The following is a 12,124-nucleotide window of genomic DNA, read 5'->3' as shown; positions in this document are numbered from 1 at the left end:
CCCGAAAAGGATGAGAGAATAAGTCAGGCTCAGATCTCTTTGGGAAGGAGGCAGGGATAAATAAGCTGAATTCCAGCAGGTAGATTCCTGGTTGGAACATGGCACATGATACACAGGCCTGTAACTGCTTCCTTGCCCCACCTACTCAGGTGATCGGTGTGAAGCTGACAGGCTCACTCTCCGGTTGGACCTCACCCAAAGATGTGATCCTAAAGGTGGCGGGCATCCTCACAGTAAAAGGCGGCACGGGCGCGATTGTGGAGTACCACGGCCCTGGCATAGACTCCATCTCCTGCACTGGTGAGGAGGGCGGCCACGTGACATGGCTCTCAGCCTGTGCTGGGCCCAATGGGGCCTGTAGTTGAGCTGTAGAAGCAGTGAATGGCCTTCCCCTGAGGATCTGTCCAGTCAATTTGGGGACTTGGGATGGACACTTAGAGGTCGAGGGGAGACCTCACTGTCTAGTCCAGGTCCCTCATTAAACGGGAGACTGGGGCCCCTCAAGGACGACAGGTAACTTCCCTTGGGGGCTGAGCCAACTTGGCTGTGGCCCTGGGCTGCCTTGGGTGATCCAGAAGAAGAACCTACAGAGGGTGGAGGTGGTGGTGGGAAGGGGAATCAGAGTCAGGGCTTCTGTCTCAAAGCAGCCGAATTCTCACATCTTCCCTTGGCTGGAGTTGGAACCTCACTCTCTTCCTTTGGATTAGAGACCGTCACTTGCTAGTCTCCAAGACCAGGTGGGAGCCAGCCCCTTCCTACTCATCACTCCTGGTGATCTGGCCCCAATGCCTGGGCCCTCAGAAATCCAGGTAGACTTGGAATGAACCTTAGAGATGGTTCAGTCCAGACTTCCCTAGGGGCCTCCCTCAGCTCCACAGCAGCCCCACAGAGCTACAGTTCAGCTGGCCCTTGTGTCCCTCCAGTGATGTGGGGCTCATTCTTATAAGTAGCCCTTACTACTGTTGGACAGCTCAGTTAGGAAGTTGGCAACAAGCCCAGACCCATGTCCCAGCAACCCCATGAGGCTGGAGTCCTGATAGCAGTCAGGGCATCTGTAGCCTTTCCAGTTCTGTGGGCGGTCTGTGGTCCAGGCAGTGGACGTCATTCCAGTCTTATTGCTGGAAAACTGTGGACCCAGAAACATTTCTACCGTGTTGTAGCTGAAACAGTGCAGGCCTGCACACCAGGCAGTCAGACCGAGACCTGCAGGCCACGCTGCATTTGCTCTGTGGCATGACCTTGGGTCTCTCTGAGCCAGTTCCCTCGCCTGCAGATGGACACAGTAACAACTGGGTGGTCTGGCCAGGTCAGCGTTCATTACATGGGGGCTGTCTAGTCTGCTGAGCGGGACAGCCAGGCCTAGAACTGGAACTTGGCTTGCAGGAGCTGAATCTTGTATCCCCTTCACTCTACCCAGCAGCCACCCTGAGAGCCGGGACACCGAGCTCTGGCCCCGTGGCTTCTCTTCACTGGGCCTCATTTTAACCCTGGGCCACAGGGGCAGTGAGAGTGAGGGAAGAAATGATGCCAGCTCCCTGGTGTGAAGACGTGTGTGCACCTCTAGCAGGTGTGGGGGACCCTCGCCTAGCTGCACAGCCAGCCCCCTGGGCTCTGTTTCTCTACAGGCATGGCGACAATCTGCAACATGGGTGCAGAAATTGGGGCCACCACTTCGGTGTTTCCTTACAACCACAGGATGAAGAAGTACCTGAGCAAGACAGGCCGGGCAGGTGAGCCAGTGGGCGTCCTAAGTCCTAAGCCTGGTGTCTCCGGACTGGCTTCAGAGGCTCTGAGAAGCCTCTAACGGTCTGTGAGAGGTTATGTGTGTTACTGTTCCTGAGTGGGGTGTCTGTAGCTCTCATCAGCTTCTCAGTGGGTCTGGCATCTAAGTGTGAGATATCCCTGCCTCAGGATTGGAATTTAGTTTCCCCTGAAAGGGTGTCTGCATTCCCGTTCTTCTTGGCCTGGTCCCTGGTGCCCTCTGTGGGAGGCTCTGGAAATGACATGGATCTGCTTCTGTTTGTAATTCCTGCCCTGGCAGGGGGAGGAGGATAAAGGTCTGGAACAAGAACCACTTTGTAGGCCTCCCTCAGCAACTTCCCTGAGGTTCTAGTTTGGCTTCTTTGAAACCCAGAGTGGGAAATGGGTCCTGGGGGAGGAATTGTTGGAGCCTCTGAAGGGAGGTGAGCGAGGGTGATTGGTGGAGCCAGAGGCCAGGGGCCTGGGGGGGAGTTTGTCACTTTGTTCCCAAGCTCTCCGCACACAGAGTCCTACCTGAAAGGCCCTTCCCTCGCTTTTATTATCAAGTAACTTCTTCTCCTTCTTTAAAAACTCAGTGCTTCTCATCTCCAGGAAGCCTTCCCTGACTCTGAGCCTCAGTCACTACTTCTCCCCTGTGTCCCCGTGTTCCTGCGTGCCTCTGTTGTATTATGTTGTGACTTCCGGCTCACTGATAGCTCCTTCGCTAGACGTGAGCTCCTCGAGGGCAGGAGCTGTGTCCTGTGCTGTTTGTTTTGTTCCTTTGTTTGCCCAGTCAGTGTCCAGGGCCTGGTGTTTGACAGGTGCCTGGTAGCTGGTTCATATGGATGGATGGGTGGGCGGGTGGATGGATGCATGGATGGATGGATGGATGCGCAGGTGGATGGATGGATGGATGGAGTCTCATGGCCAATTTCTGTTTTACATGCTTCAGTCTCCCTCCCTTGTTGATTTCAGACATTGCCAACCTTGCTGATGAATTCAAGGATCACTTGGTACCTGACCCTGGCTGCCATTATGACCAACTGATAGAAATTAACCTCAGCGAGGTGAGGAAGGGAGTTGGTTCCAGGAGTTTCTGAGGGTGGGGGGTTCAGGCCCCGTCTGGGGACTTCTGGTGGGCCCTGGGGAGAGCCAGAGCAGGTCCCTGGCTGCACACCCAGCAGGGCTCTTGGGCTTTTGGTTCCCCAGTGTCCCTGCAAACTGCTGCCTGAATCAGTGGGGTGGGAGGGGCAGCAGGAAGGCTGTATGGCCAAGGGGAGAGTGGAGGTGGCTACTGCTGGTGATTCAGAACGTTCAGTTGGCCCCCACCTCAGCTTTAGGAGAAGCCAGGATTTTGCCCTAGAGTTGTGAGAGTTCAGAGGGCAAAGCCTAAGATTCCCAAGCCTGAGCCTGGCACCCTGAGACCTGTAGGCCAGGGTGGCGTTTGGAAGGCCAGAGAAAGGGCAGTCTGGAGGAGCAGAAGCAGCAGAGCACAGCAGCCAAGGGTTCAGGCCCTGAAGCCAACCTGCATGAGTTCACATCTTGATTCTGCCACTTAAGCCTGCGACCTTGGGCAAGTTACTCAAGCACTGTGGGCCTCACTTCACAGTGTACCCAAGGCAGTCATGGGAACTGAATGAGCTAATCCGTGTAATAACAGTTGCTGACATTTATTGAGTGCTTACTGTGTGCCAGGCACTTCGTTAAGTGCTTCACGTTGATTGATAAGTATCGTCACATGTAAAGCATCTGGCTGTAAGATTCCAGAAGCACCATAGCATGGGAGGTAATGGGCTTAGGAAGCTGGCAACCTTGATTCATCCCATGCCTCTGCTATCGCCGAGCTATGTGACCTTGGGCAAAGCAGGCGCTCTGCCGTCTGCAGGCTGGAGATGACGAGCCGTGCGGGGTTGGAGAGATCCCAGGAGCTGCGGCACGTACAGTGCCTGTTGCTCGGGCGTTTCCTGGGTAGAGCCGTGAGAACAGTAGTTGGCCTCCCAGGCCCACCGTGACTTGGTGAGCAGGAGTGAGGCCGCCTCTGAAGAAGAGAGGCTGTCCACGCGCCAAGCTGGGTTCCCTCCCGTGCCTTTTCTTCCTCAGCTGAAGCCGCACATCAATGGGCCCTTCACCCCCGACCTGGCTCACCCTGTGGCAGAAGTGGGCAGTGTGGCAGAGAAGGAGGGGTGGCCCCTGGACATCCGAGTAGGTGAGCCACCCCCGCCCCCTGCCTCAGGGCCAGCGGTCCACCCAGGGCTGTGGGCTGTGGCCTGTGCTTACCGCGGGGCCCTTCCTGAATGGACCAGGCACTTTCTGAAGTAGTTGGTTTTTTTCTTATGGCTTTTTAAAGAAATTACTTTTTCTTGGTATAAAAGAAATAGAGGGATTTCCTGATGGTCCAGTGGTTAAGACTTCACCTTCCAGTGCAGAGGGTGCAGGTTCGATCCCTGGTTGGGGAGCTAAGATCCCACGTGTCTTGCGGCCAAAAAAAAACAAAACGTAAAACAGAAGCAATATTGTAACAAATTCAGTAAAGACTTCAAAAATGGTCCACATCAAGAAAATCTTCATAGAGTCTGTCATACAGAGTGAAGTAAGTCAGAAAGAGAAAAACAAATACTGTATACTAACACATATATATGGAACCTAAAAAAAAAAAAAGAAAAAGAAAAGAAAATCTTCAAAAAAAAAAGAAAAGAAATATATATCAGTGTAGAGAATATTGACAAATAAGAAGTATTTTAAAACACCCCTAATCTCCACCCTCAGCCAGAAGCAGCTCTAGAAGCTCTTTGACAGGATACTGTATTTCTGTGTACATGCACATACTGATGTGTGTAATTTTCTGTTTTACAAACACTTCCTCTCACCAACCATGACGACTGATTTTACTTTACATGCTTTACATATACGGACACACTGGCATGGTATCACTGTTGTCACAGTTTAGTGTGGCTCTGAAGCACATGAACCCAGGTGGCCTGGGTATGAATCTGACTCTGCCACTTCACAGCTGGGTGACTGAGAGCAAATCACATCACCTCCTGTGCCTCGGTTCCCCAGGTGTAAAACGAGGGTGATACTGTACTTACCTGTTAAAATTGCTGGGAAGTGGGACGAGTTAATGTGTGGTAAGAGCTTTCGGTGGTGCCTGGCATGAAGTGCTATACAATGTGTTCAGCCTTATGAGTTGAAGTAAATAAAAACAAATCTTCGGTAGCTTAAAATTAGAAACTAAATTGCTGAGCTGGTGAGAGAGACTGTCTCTGTCTATAGACAGTGTGATGTCATCCAGTCTTTATTGACTTTCTGAATAACTGATAGACTTTCCTTTTTCTGATTTATTTACTTAATTAATTTACTTTTTTGGCTGTGTTGGGTCTTTGTTGCTGCGTGCGGGCTTTCTCTAGTTGCGGCGAGTAGGGGCTACTCTTCGTTGCGGTGCGCGGGCTTCTCATTGCAGTGGCTTCTCTTATTATGGAGCACGGGCTCTAGGCGCGCGGGCCTTAGTAGTTGTGGCACGCGGGCTTCAGTAGTTGGGGCTCGCGGGCTCTAGAGTGCAGGCTCAGTAGTTGTGGCGCACGGGCTTAGTTGCTTCGCAGCATATGGAATCTTCCTGGACCAGCGCTCGATCCCGTGTCCCCTGCGTTGGCAGGCGGATTCTTAACCACTGTGCTACCAGGGAAGCCAGACTTTTTAAAAAGAATTCTTTTCCCCCTGATTATAAACCAACTAGAAAGCCAGAGAATACTACAAAGTATAAGAGAAGAAAATTGGCCTATAGGCCCTCACCCAGCAGCAGCCATGTAAGTGTCTCAGTGTGGGCCTGCTGATGTGCATACACATGCAGACTGTACTACTGTAAGAGTGGCTTGTACTGCTTCCACGCATGTTCAGTGTCGTGTTCACTGGCCTCATCTTCTTCCCTTAAATGGCTGGGTCAAGAGGAGCTTATCCTTTACTCTTAAACAGCTAGGTAGTTTGCTTCCAACGTGTCTCTGTCGGAAGCAGAGTTGGTGAACTCTTGACCAGACCTGGATCATTTGCGGTCAGGTGGAGAGCTCTGGTTACTCTCTCCTCCTGACTCCCGGCCTCACCACCTATGATGCACCAGGTCTGATTGGCAGCTGTACCAACTCCAGCTACGAGGACATGGGGCGTTCAGCTGCTGTGGCCAAGCAGGCACTGGCTCATGGACTCAAGTGCAAGTCCCAGTTCACCATCACGCCAGGCTCTGAGCAGATCCGTGCCACCATTGAGCGGGACGGCTACGTGAGTGCCCACGCATCCCGCCCCTGGCTCCCCCACCCCACTGCTGAGTAACGTGGCTTCAGGGCAGAACAAACCACAGCCTTGTAGGCAGGGGCTGGGACAGGCCCCAGGGTTCCCATCAGCTATTCATCCCTCAGGCTGCTGAACCACCCTTTCCCATCAGCTGCCAGCCTGCCCCTGACAACTCCCTGTCCTCTGTCCCTGCTGCAGGCACAGATCCTGAGGGACGTGGGTGGCATTGTCCTGGCCAATGCCTGTGGCCCCTGCATTGGCCAGTGGGACAGGTGAGAAGCACGATTTTTTTTTTCTCTCTTTTGCGGTACGCGGGCCTCTCACTGTTGTGGCCTCTCCCGTTGCGGAGCACAGGCTCCGGACGCGCAGGCTCAGCGGGCATGGCTCACGGGCCCAGCCGCTCCGCGGCATGTGGGATCTTCCTGGATCGGGGCACGAACCCGTGTCCCCTGCATCGGGAGGCGGACTCTCAACCACTGCACCACCAGGGAAGCCCCAGAAGCACGATTTTGATAGGACGGCCCTTTATGTCCTGGGGTACAGAGCCCCAGATGTTGAGGGGAGATGTCATTGAAGTGAAAACTCTCAGCCCAAGGCCTCTAGCTTTGGGGCTGTTGCACATTAGAAGACTTTTCCAGGAAGGACTGGAAAGTTGGGCTGGAAGTAAAGAGGAAGAGCCTCCAGCAGCACTGAGTGGCCACCTGGACGAGCCTGGGGTGGCAGGAAGAAGCCAGGGGGCCTCATCGTAATGCACACAGTGGTGACCTCTGATGCAGCCTCTTGAAAGGAAGCAGTGCCCGGGTCAGGAAACTCTGGCCTTGGTCTGGCCTCTGTCTTACGTGTGGTCTCAAGCAAACCTCAGTGATGCCCGAGGTTCCCTCTTGCTCTGTGTGTGTGAGTTCTGGGAGGAGGTGACCCTTTCAGGGTCTTTCCAGTTCCCCCTCCTCTGCCATGAGCTAGGCAGGATGGGCCAGGTGGCAAGGCCAGACATCCCTAACTCTGTCCCCTCTGACCTGGCAGAAAGGACATCAAGAAGGGGGAGAAGAACACCATCGTCACCTCCTACAACAGGAACTTCACAGGCCGCAATGATGCGAACCCCGAGACCCATGCCTTTGTCACATCCCCTGAGGTGAGACTCTGCCAGGCCCGGCCCTAACCTGGGACGGCCTCTTGGGGCCCTGCTGCTGGCCGGTCAGGGGAGTAGGGGCACTGGGGAAGGCCGTCTGACCCCGCAGGGCTGCTGAGGGAGGCTTGGCATCGCAGGGCAAGGGACTGTCAGGGCAGAAACCAAGAGCCATAAACCTTGCCGGCCCCAGGCGTCCAGCTCCCTTGGTGCCCCCCGCCTGGCTCCGCTCAGTGGCAGGAGCCTGAGGTCTCATTTAGCACAGTTGCGATGGTGAGCAGGAGCCTTAGCATCACCCGGGGACAGAAGGCAGCCCACCTCCACCCAGCCCTATGGCCTTGACCCTGTCGCTCCCCTCCTCTGTGCCCCAGGGTTCTGTCGGCGGCCCAGGAGCAGCGCAGGAGTTGCTCGCACTGTCCCTGAGCCGGGAGGGAGGCCGCTGTCATGGTGAACAGCCACTGAGCCGCGTGCTCCGGGCACTTAGTGGTTGTCCGCGCTTGGCCAGTCTTTTGTAACTTGGTTTTTTGAATGAGTGTTCCAGAAATGCTTTTGTGAAGAAACGGCCCTTTCCATGTTTTCAGTGCCCATTAAGGAACATTTTCACTGCAGCCGCATTTCTGGCCTCTCTGGGTCCAGCACTGACCCTGGTCGAGGGGGCTCTGAGGTCAGGCCCCAGTGGGGGTGGTAGAGGCCAGATTACCCTTGGGTTCATGAGTCCCCTGCGGGCCCAATGGCCCTGGTCCCAGGGAGATTCCTGCAGCTCCCACCTCTTAAGGGGAAGAGTGGTCTGTGGAGAATCTGGAAATTTCCTGGGCTCCAGCTCAGTTTTGGTCTCTGCTGAGGTGGAGGAACGGGAGTGGAGTTTGGTGCCGACTGACAAACTGGCCGCCTCCGTTTCAGATTGTCACAGCCCTGGCCATTGCTGGCACCCTCAAGTTCAACCCAGATACTGACTTCCTGACGGGCAAGGATGGCAAGAAGTTCAAGCTGGAGGCTCCAGACGCAGATGAGCTTCCCCGAGCGGTGAGCAGGCACCACCACGGCCACCTGTCCTGCACGCCCGCCTCGGCCTGGGCCTCAGGGCCGCTGTGTGGCTGAGACACTTCCTGCCCAGGAGGGACGCTCGCTGTCTGTGAGAGTGAAGCGGCCGTGTTCACCGGGAGAGAGCGGCTTGGTGCTCGGGGGAGCTTGCCTTCCGTGAGAGCCTTTCCGAATGGGGGCTGAGGGGCTGGCACCCAATGTGCCCTGTCCCCTGCTGCAGGAGTTCGATCCTGGACAGGACACCTACCAGCACCCCCCTAAGGACAGCAGCGGGCAGCGGGTGGACGTGAGTCCCACCAGCCAGCGTCTGCAGCTCCTGGAGCCTTTTGACAAGTGGGACGGCAAAGACCTGGAGGACCTGCAGATCCTCATCAAGGTCAGTGGCATGGGGACAGGGAGGACAGCCCTGCTGCCAGGGCACCCTCCCTTGATTGGTAGGAAGGGCCGTGAAACCACACGTTCTCCCATGGACCATGGTGGAGGACACAGTCAAGATTAGGGTGGGGGCAGGAAGGGAGGTTTGGCTGCAGAAGAGTGAGGGCATCTGTGTCCCCTCTTCCACTGCCCCATGCCGGGCAGAACTGAGTCTGGCCAGCTGCTGTCTGAGGCCCTCAGCAGTCCTGCTCCAGCTGGTGAGGGCCACCTCCAGTGGGTGTGGGTAGTGAATGCAGCACAGGGAGGGCAAGATGGGCACATGTGACCCTGCACAGCCAGGTCTCCACACATCTGGCTTGCAAGACAAGCTCCGGAAGACGTCATTTCCTCTGTTCCCACAGTTGAGCATCGGGGGTATGGCCTGTGTTTGGGAGCTGAGCAGACAAGCTCTTGTGGTACAGCCAGAGGCCTCAGACCCATGTCACACGTGCATTATGCTGTTAACTGTGGGGTCTCCAGGCAGTGTCACAGCCAATATTAGGCCCATGTGGTAGATGAAACTGATCAGTCACTAGCCAGAACCCAGACACATCCCTGGGCTCCTCTCTGTGTCGCTAGTCTTCCAGCCTGGGCATCTCCTACCTGGGGGCCTAGGTCTAAAGGGTGAGTGAGCAGACATACGTGTCCTCCATGTCCAGACTCCTCTACCCCCTCTGAGGGGTGGGTGACAGCCTTGCCTGAGCCCTCTTGGCCAGAGTGGTGACGCCAAAACGGTAGACCCTGTGTCACAGCCCAACATCCTTCTCGTGTCCCCATCCCCGGGTCCCGCTGCCTGCCTCGAGAGGGCCTCTCCCTTCATCTGCCACTCAGAGGCCCTGCCACGACCTCTGTTCTCTCTGCTCACCCACCCCAGGTCAAAGGGAAGTGTACCACTGACCACATCTCGGCTGCTGGCCCCTGGCTCAAGTTCCGTGGGCACCTGGACAACATCTCCAATAATCTGCTCATCGGTGCCATCAACATCGAAAATGGCAAGGCCAACTCCGTGCGCAATGCCGTCACCCAGGAGTTTGGTCCCGTCCCTGACACTGCCCGCTACTACAAGGTGGGTTGGTGGGGGTTAGGGATGGGGGTCCTCTGGCACCTCCTGGTGGCTGCATGGGGCAGTGGGTGGTTCAGGGACGGGGAGTCCATACCAGTAACTCTGCAGTTGAATAGTGTCCCAGTGCCACGGAGGCAGTCCCATGTCTGTCACCCCCACTGCCCTGGGCTCTCCCCGACACTGTGCCCCCCACTCACGCCTGCCTCCAGGCTGAGCGCTGATGGGGGGTGGTCGCACCTTCCCAGGCCCAGTGCAGACAGCCAGGGCCCGTGTCTCATCACATGTCTTCCCAGGGCCTGGTTTGGGCCAGATTCACCTCTAACTTCACCTGTCCTTGGGGAGCAGGTGAGGAGGGGACTCTCTAGCTCCTTGACCTATGAGCCTTAGGAAGCCCGAGGACTGTGCAGGAGGGGGGCCAGTGCCCTCCTCTCCCTCATAAACTCGCTCCTTACTTTCCTGACAGGCACATGGCATCCGGTGGGTGGTGATCGGAGATGAGAACTACGGCGAGGGCTCGAGCCGGGAGCACGCGGCACTGGAGCCTCGCCACCTCGGGGGCCGGGCCATCATCACCAAGAGCTTCGCCAGGATCCACGGTGAGCTGGAGCGCCATCCCAGCCCCATCCACCTCCCCTCGCTGGCAGCCCAAGGTTCCTCAACCTGCCAGTGGCCCAGTGGGGCCCGGAGCCACACGCCTGGTTCCTAGGGTGTGTCGGCAGCTCATTTTCCACCATCACCAGCCTCCAGCCTCTGCCCCTTCAGGTTTGTGTGGATTCTGACACCCACGGCTTCCCATCTCTAGCATGTGCTGGTCTTGCTTCCAAACTTGTAGCAGTTGAAATCCAGGGCACGTGGTCAAAGGATTGTCTCTGATTGTCGGAGGCCTCAGGAAACACAGGCACCAAAGCACACTTGCATAGGGCCCCACATCACTGGGAGTGTGCCACCTTGGTCCTCGTAGTCAATGCCCCAGGTTTGTCCCCATGTGGCAGGACTAGGGGTGCCTCTCCCAGAGCCTTAACTAGACTTGGTTGGTGAGGTTCCTCACAAAAGGAACCTGCCGTGTATGGACTGAGTGTGCCCTCTGCCTTCTAGAAACCAACCTGAAGAAGCAGGGTCTACTGCCCCTCACCTTCGCTGACCCAGCTGACTACAACAAGATTCACCCTGTGGACAAGCTGACCATCCAGGGCCTGAAGGACTTTACCCCTGGCAAGGTAGGGGACCAGGGAAGGAGGTGGACCAGCCAGCCCATTTCCCCCAGGGCCCTCCTAAGAGGGGAGGGGAATGGAGGGGGCAGCCACCTTGGTTCCCCTCCTTCTAAACCTGGCCCTACCTGCACCTCCTCCCATGAGCCTCTGTTCCAGCTAGAAGGGCCCCTAAATTCTCCAGGTAACCCCCCTAGAGAGGGAAGGAAATGCCTTCCCATAGATGAGGGTAGAGCCAGCTCAGGCCCTCCTACCGTCCACTCAGTAGCCCAGGCTTGGCACTCAGAGGCCAACAGCCCATGCCCGGCAGGACCTTCTTGGCCCCAGGAGTTAAGCCATCTAGGTCTTACCATGGCCACCTAGGCCCAGACCTGGCCTAGGATTTGGTTCGCCTTGCTGGCCCCAAGGACCCAGAGCATTGACCCACCCTCCTGACCCTCTACCAGAACCGAGGGCCGTGTTCCCAAGAGCCAGGCCACCCACACCTGCCTCCCTCCCCCTCCTCCTCCCAGCCCCTGAAATGCATCATCAAGCACCCCAACGGGACCCAGGAGACCATCCTCCTGAACCACACCTTCAACGAGACCCAGATCGAGTGGTTCCGCGCTGGCAGTGCTCTGAACAGAATGAAGGAGCTGCAGCAGAAGTAAGGTCCGCTCTGCCACCAGCGCCCGCCCGTCCTGCTCCTCAGACCCAGCTCCGGTGTCACAAGTGCAGTTCTGCGTTACCAGAACCGGATCTGATCCGATCCAGCTGTGGCTTCGCTCACCACCGAGATGGTGTGGCCAGGCCTCCTGGCCTCTCTTCCCTCCGCCCATGGAGCGACCCACAGGTGGGGGTGGGGAGGTTCTTAAAATAACGTATCAACCCCCCACCTTCCTGTTTTTAGTTTGGTTCAGATCTTGAGCAGCTTTGGGCAACTGTATTTATTTTTAACGACAGACTCCCATCTAAAGTTTTTCTCCTGCATGATCATTTCACTGGTGGCTGAAGGGTTCAAAAGATCCTTTTGCTCTTCTAAGGAAAATAAGAATCCAGATTCAGTGAGTGTTCCTTTGTGAGTGATGGTGTCTGTGCTGTTACCAACTCCAGCCTGTGGGGCGGGGGGTCCTTCACAGCCAGAGTCAGTGGACACCGACAGCCACGCCACAGCCGGACCCATCACCAGACTTCCCACTTTCCTTCCCGCCCTGCTTCTGCCTGCAGCCTCCCCTCCCCACGCCCACACATTCCAGTAGTTTCCCCAATGGG

At 56.2% G+C, this 12,124-nt stretch overlaps 1 protein-coding gene across 2 annotated transcripts in view; it reads left to right on the top strand.

The window, feature by feature from the left end:
• Window positions 1-11,925, top strand: part of ACO2 (aconitase 2) — a 51,874-nt gene extending 39,949 nt beyond the window's left edge. For both annotated transcript variants that reach the window (XM_060164638.1, XM_060164637.1), the window contains 13 exons: window positions 150-300; window positions 1,626-1,730; window positions 2,716-2,807; window positions 3,841-3,946; window positions 5,852-6,009; window positions 6,220-6,293; window positions 7,042-7,153; window positions 8,048-8,170; window positions 8,409-8,564; window positions 9,477-9,668; window positions 10,129-10,261; window positions 10,761-10,882; window positions 11,386-11,925. In XM_060164638.1, the coding sequence (XP_060020621.1) occupies window positions 150-300; window positions 1,626-1,730; window positions 2,716-2,807; window positions 3,841-3,946; window positions 5,852-6,009; window positions 6,220-6,293; window positions 7,042-7,153; window positions 8,048-8,170; window positions 8,409-8,564; window positions 9,477-9,668; window positions 10,129-10,261; window positions 10,761-10,882; window positions 11,386-11,523 (1,662 nt within the window). In that variant the 3' untranslated portion in view covers window positions 11,524-11,925. The remainder of the gene's footprint in view (window positions 1-149; window positions 301-1,625; window positions 1,731-2,715; window positions 2,808-3,840; window positions 3,947-5,851; window positions 6,010-6,219; window positions 6,294-7,041; window positions 7,154-8,047; window positions 8,171-8,408; window positions 8,565-9,476; window positions 9,669-10,128; window positions 10,262-10,760; window positions 10,883-11,385) is intronic.
• The last annotated feature ends 199 nt before the right edge of the window (window positions 11,926-12,124 follow it).

Source organism: Lagenorhynchus albirostris, chromosome 11 (genome assembly GCF_949774975.1).
Source record: "Lagenorhynchus albirostris chromosome 11, mLagAlb1.1, whole genome shotgun sequence".
In the NCBI taxonomy this organism is placed as follows: domain Eukaryota; kingdom Metazoa; phylum Chordata; class Mammalia; order Artiodactyla; family Delphinidae; genus Lagenorhynchus; species Lagenorhynchus albirostris.
Note: the sequence above shows the minus strand (reverse complement) of the source record. Positions and strands in the feature narration are given on the sequence as shown.